The sequence below is a fragment of the Perca flavescens genome, chromosome 3, assembly GCF_004354835.1.
Source record: "Perca flavescens isolate YP-PL-M2 chromosome 3, PFLA_1.0, whole genome shotgun sequence".
NCBI lineage: Eukaryota > Metazoa > Chordata > Actinopteri > Perciformes > Percidae > Perca > Perca flavescens.
The window spans coordinates 13,064,654-13,080,758 of NC_041333.1; the positions used below are offsets into that span (position 1 = coordinate 13,064,654).

General features: G+C 40.3%; 2 protein-coding genes across 2 annotated transcripts; both read right to left on the reverse strand.

The window, feature by feature from the left end:
• Positions 1 to 274: 274 nt before the first annotated feature.
• LOC114553377 (extracellular calcium-sensing receptor) lies at positions 275 to 4,350 on the reverse strand. The gene is made up of 9 exons (XM_028574652.1): positions 4,226 to 4,350; positions 3,636 to 3,930; positions 3,396 to 3,482; positions 2,882 to 3,151; positions 2,459 to 2,665; positions 2,092 to 2,367; positions 1,497 to 1,721; positions 1,268 to 1,391; positions 275 to 1,188 (listed from the first exon to the last, which is right to left on the reverse strand). The coding sequence occupies exons 1-9, from the start codon at positions 4,333 to 4,335 to the stop codon at positions 275 to 277; spliced, it is 2,508 nt and encodes an 835-aa protein (XP_028430453.1). The 5' UTR covers positions 4,336 to 4,350.
• Positions 4,351 to 7,309: 2,959 nt separating this feature from the next.
• Positions 7,310 to 13,493, reverse strand: LOC114553378 (extracellular calcium-sensing receptor). The gene is made up of 9 exons (XM_028574653.1): positions 13,369 to 13,493; positions 12,812 to 13,106; positions 12,574 to 12,660; positions 11,405 to 11,674; positions 11,039 to 11,245; positions 10,677 to 10,952; positions 10,120 to 10,344; positions 9,897 to 10,020; positions 7,310 to 8,223 (listed from the first exon to the last, which is right to left on the reverse strand). Exons 1-9 carry the CDS (start codon positions 13,476 to 13,478, stop codon positions 7,310 to 7,312), a joined length of 2,508 nt encoding a protein of 835 aa, XP_028430454.1. The 5' UTR covers positions 13,479 to 13,493.
• Positions 13,494 to 16,105: the final 2,612 nt, after the last annotated feature.

Below are 16,105 nucleotides of genomic sequence, written 5' to 3' on the forward strand. Positions count from 1 at the left end.
TTTTGTAAGGGTAAGGATGACCTTTTGGGACCATGTAGAAGAAAGAAGAAGGGATGTGATGAAAATGCAATTCGTAAAGAGCGGAGGAAGGAAACACATGTTTTTTCATTTCTCAATTTATAGGGAATTTTAAATAAAAGATCAGGCAAAAACTGCAATAATATTGTAAGACTCATTTTTTGTTAACATTTCTTCATTGCTTCTTCTTTGAATTATTGAAAGAAAAATACAGAGTGGATCAGATAAATTGTTACATTTACTTTGAGTGCTGGTTTTATGACTTGGTGGTTCCTCGGCCCATGATTGCTTTCTTTGTGTTTCTCTCTGGTCTCAGCAGGATTGTGTAACATTTGGGTCCAAACAGTGCCACCAAGAGGCCAAAACTGGAGGCTAGGATGGCAAATACCTCCACTGCATCTGCATATTTGCCTGGGGAGTTGATATAAGCAGGGACAAAGGCAACCCACACAGCACAGAAGATCAGCATGCTGAAAGTGATGAGTTTGGCCTCATTGAAGTTATCTGGAAGATTCCTCGCCAGAAATGCTAACAGGAAGCTGAGGATAGCCAGCAAGCCAATATAGCCAAGTAATACTGCAAAACCAACTGTTGACCCAACTACACACTCATAAAATATTTTGTCATTGTAGTATTGAGTGTTTTTATGAGGAGCTGGTGAGGCAGAGACAATCCAAGCAGTGCAGATTGCTGCCTGAATGCAGGTAAGAACTAAAACTGTTCCTCTCTGCTGCACAGCACCAAACCACTTGAGACTGGCTCCTCCTCCTGGTTTGGAGGCCTTGAACACAGCCAGAACCACCATGGTTTTCACCAAAATACATGAAACACAAAGCACAAAGCTGATCCCAAATGCTGCATGTCTTAGTTGACATGTCCACAGACTTGGACGTCCCATAAACAGCAGTGAACATAGGAAACATAGTTTTAGTGACACCAAGAGCAGGAAACTCAGCTCTGAATTGTTGGCGCGTACCATAGGTGTACTGCGATGATAGGTAAAGATTACCAGGACAACAGCACAGATAATTGTGCCTAGCAATGAGGTGGTTGTCAAAAAGATACCGAGAGGCTCATAGTAGGAAAGGAACTCAGTTTTCTTAGGAATACAATGGTCACGCTGGAGGCTGGACCAGAAATCCTCTGGGCAACTGGTGCACTCCATGGAGTCTGACAAAAAAGGGGAAGATGGTGAGATACATCTTAATTTTATGTCTCCAAAGTACAATGTTTAAAAATAAATACCAACCGGTCTTATTGCTGATCTCTCCCTCAGAACAAGGGATGCAGTCGAAACAGCACTCTGGTTCCCCCTTCTTTCTGGCCATGCGAGTACCTGGAGGACAGCTCTTGCTGCAAACTGACTGGGGTGGCTGTAGGGAGAAAAAACAAATATCTTTTATTTTACACTACTTCCCACTGCTAAAATGACTTATTGTTGGGACACAAAAAAAGGTGTCTGAAAAATCAGAAGTAACCTGTTTGGATTCAAAGTTCCAGAAGATTTTGTCTTCATCAAGTATGAGTTCTTCACCTTTGAATGACTCTTTAACTGCACCCACATTCTGTACTTTAGTTGTTCCATCAGGGAGCCACAGCCAGTTCATGATATCATATATTGGTAAGGCATCACCATTCTCGTCAAATGACACTTGATCACCAAATGGTGTCGTGAAGTTGACTTTTTCCAAGTAATACACAAGCTGTGAATATCAGAATAAGAGACCAAAAAATATTATATGACCATGGTGAACACAGTGGCACCTAATATTCATTAACCAAACTGCATACTACACTTACTGTATGAACATGTGAAAATATTAACAATTCCAACAAAGCATAGTAAAAAGTAAAGTCAAATCACTGATAATACTGTATACCCAGTGACAAGACATTGTCTCTGAACTGATAATACTATCCACTGCTGAAACATCCTTTTAGCTCTCTACTGTGCACTTTAAGATTAGTAATCCCATAGCTTTAAAATCCTATATCCTTAATGCTACTGTTCAATAAATAGTAAATAATATGATATATTCACATAAACAGGTGGAGTATAAACTGATATCACACCTGCCATGGCTCCAGTCTTTGCAAATTGCCACAGCTGTGTCCGCTGAAAGGCCCTCTCCCAGGCTCACACTGCAGCATGTCATCAACAGCATATGCCAGGGCATACACAGCCTTGTACACGTTATACTCTGACCTGAGATTTGAAATGTCCAACAAGTCAGTCTCCACATTCTCTAGATCTTCATTTCCAGTGCATAGTGCTCCCCCAGCTTCCACCCAACCTGTTGGAGGTGGTGCAAATCTACACTGAAATGTGTCTTCCCAAAACTGATTTACCTGAAATGTATTCAAATGGTGTGTTATAAATAATGACAATATATTGTATTATTCTTACCAATAACAGATCAGATTGCAAGGTTTAACTCACAATGCTATTTCCATAGCTGTTGTTGTGTTGTAGGTCAGGACGTATTTGTAACAGGAAGTCCCTGAACCCTGGTATTTCTCCTCGACGGATGGCAATGCCCAGAGTGCCACCCAAGTATGGCATTAGCTGGGGGGTCTGCAGCACAGCAGCTGATGTCCAGGCTTCACTAGCCATCCACTGCAGGCCTGTCACATTCTGCTTCACCACCTGTGCATTGCGTTATCCAAATTATATATATTTTTTAAAGCAAAATGTATATGAAATATATAAATTCATACTGTCATGAGGAGTAATTATTCAATTAAATATATTTGTTATAAGACAACATTTTATTATTATAACTTAAATATTTCAGTTTGACAATTAAAACATTAAGTTGTATAATTATAAGAAGTTTTAATGAAGTTGTATTCCAAACCTAACCTCTTCCATGAGGTTAATCATGTGACTCTCATGTGCAAACACAATGACCACACGAGCTGTAGATTTCCTCATCACATCCACAATCCTCCTTAGTTCAGCTTGGTCGTTGCCCCATGGCAAAACCTCTAAGTAGGCCAGACAACCTCCACCAGTCTGAACCAGGTCAGATTGGAAGGATTGGGCAGCGTGGAGTCCATAGTCATCGTCACTGACCAGCAGACCTGTCCAAGTCCAGCCAAAGAGAATGAGAATCTGAATCATAGCACGCACCTAAGTAAATACAGAGTAAAGGAATTAGTGCACAGGCTGGAATAGTCTTTCATTGGGAACATGCTAAACAAGTTCCATACTCAACCATGTTTAATTATTGCATTTCAGCTTTGTTAGCTGAGAACAAACAGATCAATCAATGGCACACAGAATGTGACAGGCATTTTTTTCATTGCAATAGCCTATGTTCTTTCTAGGGTATGTTTGAGTTCACATGCTTTTTATTTTGCTGATTGATGGTCACCTGGAAAGCATCACTTGGAATGGTCCTAAAGAAGGATGGAAACTTTTGCCGGTCACTCATGCACGAACATGTGGCAAAATAACTCACCTGTGAAAGACACAGACTGCACATCCTAAAAACATTCAAAGCCTTTTATCAGCTTTTTCAAAATTTTAAGATTGATTAGTCCATGTTTGCAAGTGAAATTACATTTTTAAAATAAATGAACATGATCCAAAAGAATGATGGCAGAAAACTTACCAGAGGTACTCTGTACAAACCATAGACAGTGGAGATGGCAATAGAACTCGTAGAGGAAGAATCACCCACAATCCCTAGGATTGGAGGGGTTCCTACACAGGTCTCGTCTAATACAACCTTCTCTTCTTGACCACTGGCTAATGACAACGCTGCACGTAATCCGATTCCTAGTTTGAGGCAGTTATCATAAAGACTGTATCCAAGAGTCACATTAGGTAGCAGGTTGGAGTTTCTGTTGATCTCATCAATAGCAAAGGCCATGGTCTGAGCCTGCCTGAATCCTAGAACATCAAAACTAACACAAAAATACCACTGTTGGAAAATACAACATGATACAGTAACTGTGCTGATATATACATGTTGCACAGTTACTGATTTTGCAAACAATTAAGCCAGTTGAATAGCAACAATTATTACAATAGTCTATTTGAATTAAAGATAAAGGATACTGAAAAAGTGATATGTCTAAAATGGCATAAATGCCCATTGTAATTCTGTCAAAGTAATATCCTATTATATTAACATACAGTGTACTAATGTGATTGATTTCCCTTAGTTCCTGATTTTTGCTTTTTCCCTGACATACTCACCCATTGCAGGTAGGCTGCTGTGGCTCTGAGATAAAAGTCTGGTCAGGAAAGACAGAAAAGAAGTGGATCTGAAACACCCCACCCAGAACCACATCTCCAGCCTTGTGCATCCCATTTAGGTGAAACTGTCCCTGTAACTGGCAGGAGGTGGAATAAAGAGGGGAGGGCACAGCAGAAGAAAAGTAGGAATACAACAACATGAAATACATGAGCAAGTTGACATAAAAAAATGCCCACATGACTTTACTCCTGCTTACCCCTTTTCGTACCCAGTGTCAACCCCTTTTATTGACTTACAGTATTGTTTATTCTTGTACTCCACCCATGAGTGCACAAGCAAAAGCAGGGGCAGGGCTGAATATGCATTTCATTTGAGATAGATTTTTATTTTAGACTTTATTAATTTGTGCACTTTTAATAATATCTCACCAAAGCCATTTAAGCAGCCTTTCCAAACCAAATTTAAGGATAAGCACTATGACTGATGTCTACTGAAATTTAAATAAGTCATATAGTCACATTGTATTATATCTTTTTTTTTTATGTCATAAAATGGACTTTAATATTAAGTTGTCGATAAAGACTCTTTAACCTTCCAGTAAAACATCTACTTGCCTTATTTTTAAATAGTGATCTTCCAAATTACTCTGCAATTTAACCAAAAGAGCCACTTCATAGTCTAAGTATAATCCAAAATTTGAATGTGCCAATCCTACTAAATCAAACTCACCAAATGCTCAAATCAACAGTGAGAATGTCCACTAGATGGTGGCAGCATACCAAGACATACAGAGAAATAATGCATCTTCCCTTGCATTGAGTCTGTTTGATGGAGGGCTATTGTATCTGGTTGGCACCTACAATAACTTGACAGCTATTAGATATGATCAGTTCTGCAGAAACATGTGTGTAAGACAGGTTTCCCTGTTAGACCTTTGTCTGTCCCATTTTCATTGTTATAGATTTGGTAACTGTATTTTTATGATTACAGGCAGAAACCTGTAATGGTGCTTTATTTACTTATTTATAAACGCATTAATAGTGAGTGCATGCACTTAATTTTCCAGGCAGGATTAATTTACTCAGTTCTATTCCCCCTTACCTTAAATGTAGCACAAATATTGCATCTCTTAAAACATAATACATATTGCATCTGTTCAAACAAAGGCACTGTCAGACCCAAACCCAAAAAAGCATTAGTAGCACTTTACTTGAAGGGGTGTAGATGGCACCATCATAACAATGACATGAAACATATAATGAATATGATAGTCTTTAAGAATGCTTATGACTGTTGTCATTTGATGTCATTTTGTAAATGATGACACTTTTGATGCAAAGTTAGCATTGTTTGAGATGTTTTTATTAAGACAACTTTACGTTAACTAAGAGAAACATGTCTGGGTCATGACAACTTCACATTGAGTAAGACAATATAATCTGTCAATGCTTTTGTTATGACAACTTGACATTAACCTAGACATAATATTGTCATCACAGGACTAATTATCAAACTTAAAAAGCATAAAGCTTAATTTGTTAACACTAGATTAAAATGTTATATGTAGTTGGTTTTTACATTAGCTTTCATGAGACCATTACAATTGTGTCATATATCGTTTATCTAAACACACTGGCATGACACAGAGCTGGATTGAAATCAGCAAAGCATCTCTATAAGTAGATATTAGTTAATAGTAACTTAAATTAAAGATAGTCAATAGTTAGTTAAAACTTAGTTAATAGTTTGTCAGTTAATAGTTTAATAGTTACTAGTTTGTTAATAGTTAGTTAGTTAGAAACACATCATTTCCAAATGTGAAATTTAGTTTCACATGTGAAAAAAACACACTCCAAATGGAGCTTTCTCTCCCACAGACAGCACTTATTCTTAACTGCTGTAAAATGGCTTGCCCACATTACTGTTTGAAATTCCTCAATTAATGATGTCATTGTCAAAAGCCAGCTTGGTTTTTCAAATGTCCTGCCCATTGGTGCTGCCTGACAAAGCAGTGACTTGTTTGAATTTGGTTGACCAATCACAACAGACTCAGGGTGTTGACTCATCAGAGCATACTGGGCTTTTCAGGAAGGTGGGCCAAGAGCTCAGACAGAGTGTTTCAGATAAAGGAGCTGCAGCAATGGGCAGTATGAGAAACATAATAATTTTTTTTGAAGATCAAAGCATGTAAACCTATTCTAGACGAGTATGACGCTGAAAATGAGTATAATAGGGGCTCTTTAAAGGAGAACTCTGGGCAATTTTTACGGTAATCTTGATAACTATAAATATGCGAGACCTGTCAATATAAAACAAAAAATGAGCCAAATCGGTGCTAGCAACACAGAGCTGCTGCAGCTAATGCCCAGAGCTCCCACTTAGCTAAAACGGCAGTTATGGGGGCATAAGATAAAGAGTGCCTTTATGCCCTTTATGCCATGACAACAAGATGCATTTTCAACTCAGACATTGTTTAAATTCACCTACCCTGTTAGCTGCTAGACTGTCTGGGATGAGTGAGTATCTTCAGCCAGGCTTCAGTAATAATCATCACGCAGCAGTTCCTTGTCTATTTGTATACCGATTCGGCTTGTTTTTGTTTTCTATTGACAGGTCTCGCATATTTATAGTTATCAAGATTACCGTAAAAATTGCCCGGAGTTCTTTAAGCCTTGCGTTCACATGTAAAGTTAAAAATGTGCAGTCTCTTTTTACATGTGTTTTTTAAGATAAACATGTAATTTCCAAAGGTGACATTTTCTTTCACATGTAAAATGTTTCACTTCACATATAAAATTAAGCTTTTCACATGTGGAAGATTTCATTTCACGTTTTTTTTTTTTTTTAGTAAGGGTAAGGATGACCTTTTGGGACCAAGAAAGAAGAAGGGATGTGATGAAAATGCAGTTGGTAAAGAGCAGAGGAAGGAAACACTTTTTTAAATAAAAGATCAGGCAAAAACTGCAATAATATTGTAAGACTCATTTTTATTAACATTTTTTCATTGCTTCTTTTTTGATTTATTGAAAGCAAAATACAGAGTGAATCAGAAAAATTGGTACATTTACTCTGAGTGCTGTTTTTTATGACTTGGTGGTTCCTCGGCCCATGATTGCTTTCTTTGTGTTTTTCTCTGGTCTCAGCAGGATTGTGTAACATTTGGGTCCAAACAGTGCCACCAAGAGGCCAAAACTGGAGGCTAGGATGGCAAATACCTCAACTGCATCTGCATATTTGCCTGGGGAGTTGATATAAGCAGGGACAAAGGCAACCCACACAGCACAGAAGATCAGCATGCTGAAAGTGATGAGTTTTGCCTCATTGAAATTATCTGGAAGATTTCTCGCCAGAAATGCTAACAGGAAGCTAATGATAGCCAGTAATCCAATATAACCCATTAACACTGCAAAACCAACTGTGGAGCCAACTACACACTCATAAACTATCTTGTCATTGTGGTATTGAGTGTTTTTATGAGGAGCTGGTGAGGCAGAGACAATCCAAGCAGTGCAGATTGCTGCCTGAATGCAGGTAAGAACTAAAACTGTTCCTCTCTGCTGCACAGCACCAAACCACTTGAGACTGGCTCTTCCTCCTGGCTTGGAGGCCTTGAACACAGCCAGAACCACCATGGTTTTCACCAAAATACATGAGACACAAAGCACAAAGCTGATCCCAAATGCTGCATGTCTTAACTGGCATGTCCACAGACTTGGACGTCCCATAAACAGCAGTGAACATAGGAAACATAGTTTAAGCGACACCAAGAGAAGGAAACTCAGCTCTGAATTGTTGGCGCGTACCATGGGTGTACTACGATGATAGGTGAAGATTACAAGGACAACAGCACAGATAAATGTGCCTAGCAATGAGGTGGTTGTCAAAAAGATACCGAGAGGCTCATAGTAGGAAAGGAACTCAGTTTTCTTAGGAACACAGTGGTCACGCTGGGGGCTGGACCAGAAGTCCTCTGGGCAACTGATGCACTCCATGGAGTCTGACAAAAAGGGAAAGGTGAGGTACATACAGTGGTATGCAAAAGTTTGGGCACCCCTGTAAAGTTTCATGATTTTCCTTTATAAATCATTGGTTGTATGGATAAGAAATTTCAGTTAAATTTATCATATAGGAGACAAACACAGTGATATTTGAGAAGTGAAATAAAGTTTATATGATTTATGGAAAGTGTGCAAGAATTATTTAAACTAAATTAGGCATGTGCATAAATTTAGGCACCCTTGTCATTTTATTGATTTCAATACCTTTAGCACTAATTATTAGAACTCAAAATTGGTTTGGTAACCTCAGCGACCCTTGACCTCCATACACAGGTGAATCCAATCATGAGAAAGGGTATTTAAGGAGGCCAATTGTAAGTATTTCTCCTCTTTGCATCTTCTCTGAAGAGTGGCAACATGGGAGCCTCAAAACAACTCTCAGATGACCTGAAAACAAAGATTGTTCAACATCATGGTTTAGGGGAAGGATACAGAAAGCTGTCTCAGAGATTTAAGCTCTCAGTTTCAAATGTGAGGAACATTGTGAGGAATTGGAAGACCAGAGGCACAGTTCTAGTTAAGGCCCGAAGTGGCAGACCAAGAAAAATCTCAGATAAGCAGAGGTGCAGGATGGTGAGAACACAGTCAACCCACAGACCAGCTCCAAAGACCTACAACATCATCTTGCTGCAGATGTTGTCACTGTGCATCGTTCAACTGCGATGCTGCATGGACGAGTAATGCGGAAAAAGCCTTTTCTCTTCACACGCCACAAACGGTGTTGCTTGAGGTATGCTAAAGCACATATGGACAAGCCAGCTTCATTTTGGAATAAGGTGCTGTGGACTGATGAAACTAAAATAGTTATTTGGGCAAAACAAGGGGCGTTATGCATGGCGGAAAAAGAACACAGCATTCCAAGAAAATCACTTGCTACCTACAGAAAAATGTGGTGGTGGTTCAATCATGCTGTGGGGCTGTGTGGCCAATGCAGGGACTGGGAATCTTGTTAAAGTTGAGGGTCGCATGGATTCCACTCAATATTAGCAGATTCCGGAGAACAATGTCCAGGAATCAGTGACAAAGTTGAAGTTGCGCCGGGGCTGGATATTTCAACAAGACAACGACCCTAAACACTGCTCAAATTCTACTAAGCCATTCATGCAGAGGAACAAGTACAACGTTCTGGAATGGCCATCTCAGTCCCCAGACCTGAATATTATTGAAAATTTGTGGTGTGATTTTAAAGCGGGCTGTCCATGCTCGGAAACCATCAAACCTGACTGAACTGGAGATGTTTTGTAAAGAAGAATGGTCCAAAATACCTTCCGCCCTAATCCAGACTCTAATTGGAAGCTATAGAAAGCGTTTAGAGGCTGTTATTTATACAAAAGGAGGATGCACAAAATATTGAGTTAATTATTCTTTTGTGGTGCCTAAATTTATGCACATGCTTAATTTAGTTTAAATAATTCTTGCACACTTTCCATAAATCATATAAACTTTATTTCACTTTGTCTCCTATATAATATATTTAACTGAAATTTCTTATCCAGACAACCAATGATTTATAAAGGAAAATCAGCAAAATTTACAGGGGTGCCCAAACTTTTGCATACCACTGTATTAATTTCATGTCTCCAAAATACAATGTGTAAATCTGAATACCAACCAGTCTTGTTGCTTATCTTTCCCTCAGAACAAGGGATGCAGTCGAAACAGCACTTGGGTTCCCCCTTCTTTCTGGCCATACGGGTACCTGGAGGACAGCTCTCGCTGCACACTGACTGCTGTGGCTGTAGGGAGAAAAAATAAATCTGTCATCCTATATCATTAAACACTGCTGAAATGTACAGTCAAAATAAGAAAAAAAATGCCAGTAAAGGAGAAATGACCTCTCTGGATTCAAAGCTCCAGAATATTTTGTCTTCATCAAGTGTGAGTTCTTCACCTTTAGCAGACTCTTTAACCTCACCCACATTCTGAACTTTAATTCTTCCATCAGGGAGCCACAGCCAGTTCATGATATCATATATTGGTAAGACATCACCATTCTCATCAAATGACACTTGATCACCAAATGGTGTCGTGAAGTTGACATTTTGCACATAATGTACAAGCTGGAAAAAAAAAAGGTCTTTATCCTAGTATTCAAATAATTTGCAATACAATCTCAACATTTTTATGTTTCTAAATACTATCTGAAAATCAGGCTGTTTATTTTTAACTTTTTTGCACATCGCTGGCACAAAACAAAATGGGAATGTGTTTTCTCCTATGTCTTGTATAAAATATTTTACTTTAGAAAGAATAAATACGCAGCTTACCAATGTAATGATTGCATTTTTTTTTCATTATATTCTATACTCACAAACCTACATTACGTAAGTACCTCAAGGTGTAGCAGCTGTTTTCAAAACATAAACAGGTGGAGTGTAAACTGATATCACACCTGCCATGGCTCCAGTCTTTGCAAAGTAGCACAGCTGTGCCCGCTGAAAGGCCCTCTCCCTGGCACACAACGCAGCATCTCATCGAGGGCATACGCCAGGGCATAGACAGCCTTGTAAACATTGTACTCAGGCCTGAGGTTAGATAGATCTAAAAACTCAGTCTCCACATGTTCAATATCTTCCTGTCCAGTGCATACTTCTCCCCCAGCTTCAACCCAACCTGCTGGAGGTGGTGCAAATCTACATTGAAATGTATATTCCCAAAATTGTCTCACCTGAAATGTATAAAAATGTATTCTTAAAAAAATTACAATATATTACTCTTGCAACTTTAGAAGAATTTGTAAGATTAAACTCATACCATGTTATTTCCATAGATGTTGTCGTCATGTTGGTCAGGATCTATTCGTAAAAGGTAGTCCCTGAGCCCTGGTATTTCTCCTCGACGGATAGCAATGCCCAGTGTGCTGCTCAAGTAAGGCATTAGATGGGGGGTCTGGAGTACAGAAGCTGTTGTCCATGTTTCACTTGCCATCCACTGCCGGCCTGTCACATTCTGCCTCGCCACCTGTGCATTGCATTATGTGAAAATATACCATATTTATATATAAATGTGTATATATTAGACTTCTGTTAAATATATTGCATTTTGAAGCAAATAGTATTTTTTCTACAGCAATATGAGAACAATAAGCACAAATGTAAGACATGTAAAATTGATCTGAACCTCTTCCATTAGTTGAATCATGTGGATCTCGTGAGCAAACACTATGACCACACGAGCTGTTGATGTCTTTATTAAATGTACAATCCTCATGAGTTCATTCGGGTCACTGTCCCAGGGCAAAACCTCTAAGTAGGCCAGACAACCTTCACCAGACTGAGCCAGGTCAGATTGAAAGGATCGGGCAACATGACGTCCATAGTCATCATCACTGACTAGAAGGCCAACCCAAGTCCAGCCAAAGTGTTTTAGAATCTGAATCATAGCACGCACCTGAATGGATATATGGAATGAGAGGGATTAGAGGACAGACTAATATATTGTTTTAAAGTGCTCATATTATGCTAATTTTCAGGTTCATAATTGTATTTAGAGGTTATATCAGAATAAGTTTACATGGTTTAATTTTCAAAAAACACCATATTTTTGTTGTACTGCACTTTTTGCAGCTCCTCTTTTCACCCTGTGTGTTGTGCTCTCCGTTTCAGGTACTGAGGCATCACACTTCTATTCCGTCTTTGTTGGGAGTCGCACATGCGCAGTACCTAGGTCAGCACTACAAGCCAGTCAGAAGCAGAGTATGAGGGTGTGCCACGCTAGCAGCTAGGCAAGCATTATAACGTGTGTTAATAGAGCTGTCAATAGAGCTGTTTGGAGCAGTTTGTGAACAGTGTTTTCTGTTGGAGATGGTAAGTCCCTTTGGGGTAGACTTTGGGCTTTTCCACTTTGTAAACCTATAACGTGCACAAAAAAGATATATAACACAATAAAGGAAAGGGAAAAAGCCAAAACGCATAATATGAGCACTTTAACATAAAATACACAACTAACTTTAGTTAATGTAACTCATTGTATTATTTATTTGAGTTTCACAATGTAATCACATTTAATCTTAAGTAAGAAAGTAAATAAGTAAAATGTATTTATACAGCGTTTATCACATATAGAAATCACAAAGTGCTTTACATAAAACATACAAGATGATACACGTTAAAAACACAATACACCATTAAAATTACAAAGTAATACATAAAGAAAAAAGTGCAGACAGGTCAACTAAAAGCTTGTTTAAAAGGTAAGTCTTTAACTAATTTCCACAAGCTTTCACAAGCTTTCTGTACTGCTTTTAAAACATATTTTTGCAGTTCTTAATCTTGCTAATGGAGTTTCACCTGGAAAGCATCACTTGGGATTGTTCTAAAGAAGGATGGAAAACGTTGCCGATCACTCAGACAGGAACATGTCGCAAAATAACTTACCTGTAAAGAAACATACAGATTAACTCAAGTTACCCATCTCTTAAAAGTCAGACCCAGTTTAAATGTTTTCATATATCAACAATGTGGCACTTTTAAAAATTGCATCAATTCAATTACAGAATAAATACAAATTACGGGATAGGGAACTTACAATGGGCATTCTGTATAAACCTAGCACATTAGAGATGGCAATAGAAAATGTTGAATAGTGGTCACCCACAATCCCCAGAACTGGAGGGGTCCCTAAACAGTTCTCCTCAAGAAGAAACTGCTCCTCTCGACCACTTGCCAGTAATAATGCACCTCTGAATCCAACAATAAGTGCCCCGCAGTTATCGTAAAGACTGTATCCCAGAGTCACATTAGGTAGCAGGTTGGAGTTCTTGTTGATCTCATCAATAGCAAAGGCCATGGTCATGGCATGCCTGAACCCTAGAGTGTCAAAGCTAACACACAAAATGTCACTGTTAACCACTAAAAAGAAATATGTCACCCTGAGAACTGGATATATATTTGCAAAAAAAAAAAATCTAAATCTGTGTTGTAATAATATACTTTTTACAGCTGCATCTTGATGTTTCAAAAGTATCACTAAAACTGTCATACAAATGTGTATCACTCACCACTTACCATAAATACACAAAGCAGCTTGAACAGAGTGTAGTTTGGACAGACCCATGCTGTCTGCTGCATGTGTGTGAAACTTACCCTTTACATCTGGGCTGTTCTGGCTCTGAGATAAATGTCCGCTCAGGGAAGACAGAGGTGTAGTGGACCTCAAACAGCCCACCAAGAACCACATCTCCAGGCTTGTGCATTTCATTAAGATGAAACTTTCTCCGTAATTTACAAGATGAAGGAAGAGAGGACATAACATACATCAATTGAATTATGTTAATATACAACAGGTTCTCACTCCCATCTTGTAAAATATGGATGCTAGGTCAGGTGCCTTTGTCGTTGTTTTTGATGCTAAAAGTCTCCTTTAGCGTCATATAACGTGCTTTAACTAAACGTGCTTGGTCAGGACTATTGCCGTCCCTTTTGCAGTTATGTTAAGGAAAAGGTCGTGGGTGGGCTTACATTTCTGTGACACGCGGGAAGAACGGGACGGTTGGGTTTAGGAAAAGGTCGTGGGTGGGCTTACGCTTCCGTGACACGTGGGAATAATGGGACGGTTAAAAAAGAAAGCGACTTTAGGAAACGTGACAAGCAGGACATTATGTAATGTTAAACATAATGTTAATGATCAAAATGTTCAATGTTTGCCTTTTGTTTTTGTTTTATTATTGCAAAATTAAAGTCCATCTTGCTTATTATGTAAATACATTTTGCAAATACACATCCCATGATTTGATTTCGTCAATACAACTTAGTTGTTTAGTCATTCATTTATGTGTGCAGCTTTTGAGTCCCAGACAAATTTCCCTAAGGGGACAATGTGTAGCTATGCACCATTCACCAGGGTCCAAGGCGACACGGACACGTAGTTCCCAGCGGCCCCGCCACTGCGGCAAAGCCTGGCCTCCATCTTGCGGCAAAGCCTGGCCTCCATCTTGCGGCAAAGCCTGGCCTCCATCTTGCTTCCGAAGGCCGACGGAAGCCCACACTGCCATCTCCCTGATACCAGTTCCATGCTCACTTCACTGACGAATAGGTGACCGCAGCGCAAAACACCACGCCATGGCTTAGAACGGCGTGACCGCTAAGCCTAAGACTAAGAGAGTCCTGAGTCCCCCCCCGCCTTAGCAGGCCTTGTTATCGGTACTCTGATCCGAATACACATTTCGTTTGCTGACCCCGCCATATATCCCCAGCATTATGTCTTTGTGTGGTAGTTTGACAGCAGTCGCATTTTCAACTCTGTGTAAGGAAAGCCAAAAGGGTCATAATACGTCACAATTCTCAGGGCGTTTTAAACGCCGTTCTTGGAGCCACCCTACCATGGCTTGTGAGAAACAAACAAATTGCTTCACACAGCGGCTGGGAGGGCACAATACTCACTGCTCTATGTAAACAAACAACACACAGACATGCGCGTGTCCGCTCTCAAAATGCTGTGCTGTGTGGAAAAGCATGTTACCCATGATGAACACATTGATGTTGAAGCCAATCACAAATGGCTATAAGCTTCAGTTCGCCAGCTCAAGTTCAGATAACAGCTCTGATGTCAGAGCTGGCGGAGCTGCTGGAAAAATATGCTATAGCCTAATCTCCCTTGTCTCTCCAGAGGAGGAAAATGAAAGGTTTTTACTCCCGTTATTTCCTCAAACAGGAGCAAACGGGAGGGTTGAGACCGATGGACCTGTCTTTGTCCAACCAGTGCATCCTGGAGCAATCGTTCCACATGCTGAGTGTCGTACATGCACATACATGGTATGGAAAGCCAAAAGGGTCATAATTCGTCAGAATTCTCACTGCGTTTTTTCCATATCGCAGTGTGTGCGCCCAGTGATTGGTTCACCTCCATCGAACTGAGGGCACGTTCACATTCCGGTCATCCCCAAACACAATTCCTGTGCTTCTCCTTCCTGGGAGTTCAATAGACATTCGGCTACTCTCTAGCCCATCGTACACCCTCCAAATGTATCAAGGCGTTTTTTCAGCCATTACACAGAGGGGATCATGGTTCTGTTGGACAACCTAATCCTTATGACACCCTCAGGGAGAGCTGCACTCCACATAGTGGAGGCTGTGCAACATCTACAAACACTGTGACACACCTGTGTCCCAGGTTCTGGGGGGAGATGGGGAAATGCTCCATCTCTCCATAAGTGCGGAAACATTTTGCCCTGAGTCTTTCAGGTAGACATGTCGATAAGAACAGACAACATGACAGCGGCAGACCTGATGTCACGGGGAGTCCCTCTCAGAACAAGCGGAAATTAGATCCCATGGTTGTTCAGATGCTGTGGAACAGGTTGGGAGGGCGAAAGTGGATGTGTTCGCCTCACCAGAGAATGCACAGTGTGCAATGTGGTTCTCTATGAAGGCGCGAGACTGGTCTCGCTTTTACCCCTGTCCCCCTGACTCCTCGTCTCCTGGCTCGATTTCAGGAAGAGAGCCTGGCTGTCGTTCCTGTGACACTAGAACACACAAGGGCACCATGGTTCCTGACCCGGAGGGACGTCATCCTCATGACAGCTGCCATATGGCACAGGGACGCACTGTCGCAGCTGGACTGTGCGATCTCCCACGCCACAGTGATAAGCCAATGGTTGTTGCCCTGGCCGCTGAACAGGAGCGCTTAGAGAGGTTAGGGTGTTTCTTTGCGCTACTTAGGCAACAGCTCCACCCTGTGGTTGAATCGGGTATGTTGATCTGTAGCAGCAGAGCCCACTGTGTGGGCCAATATGCTGTATGTGAATACACATATCTTAAGTCACGAAATGACTAGCGGCCTTATTCATTCAGCGTGTTACGCTTGACGCCAGTTCACTTTCCA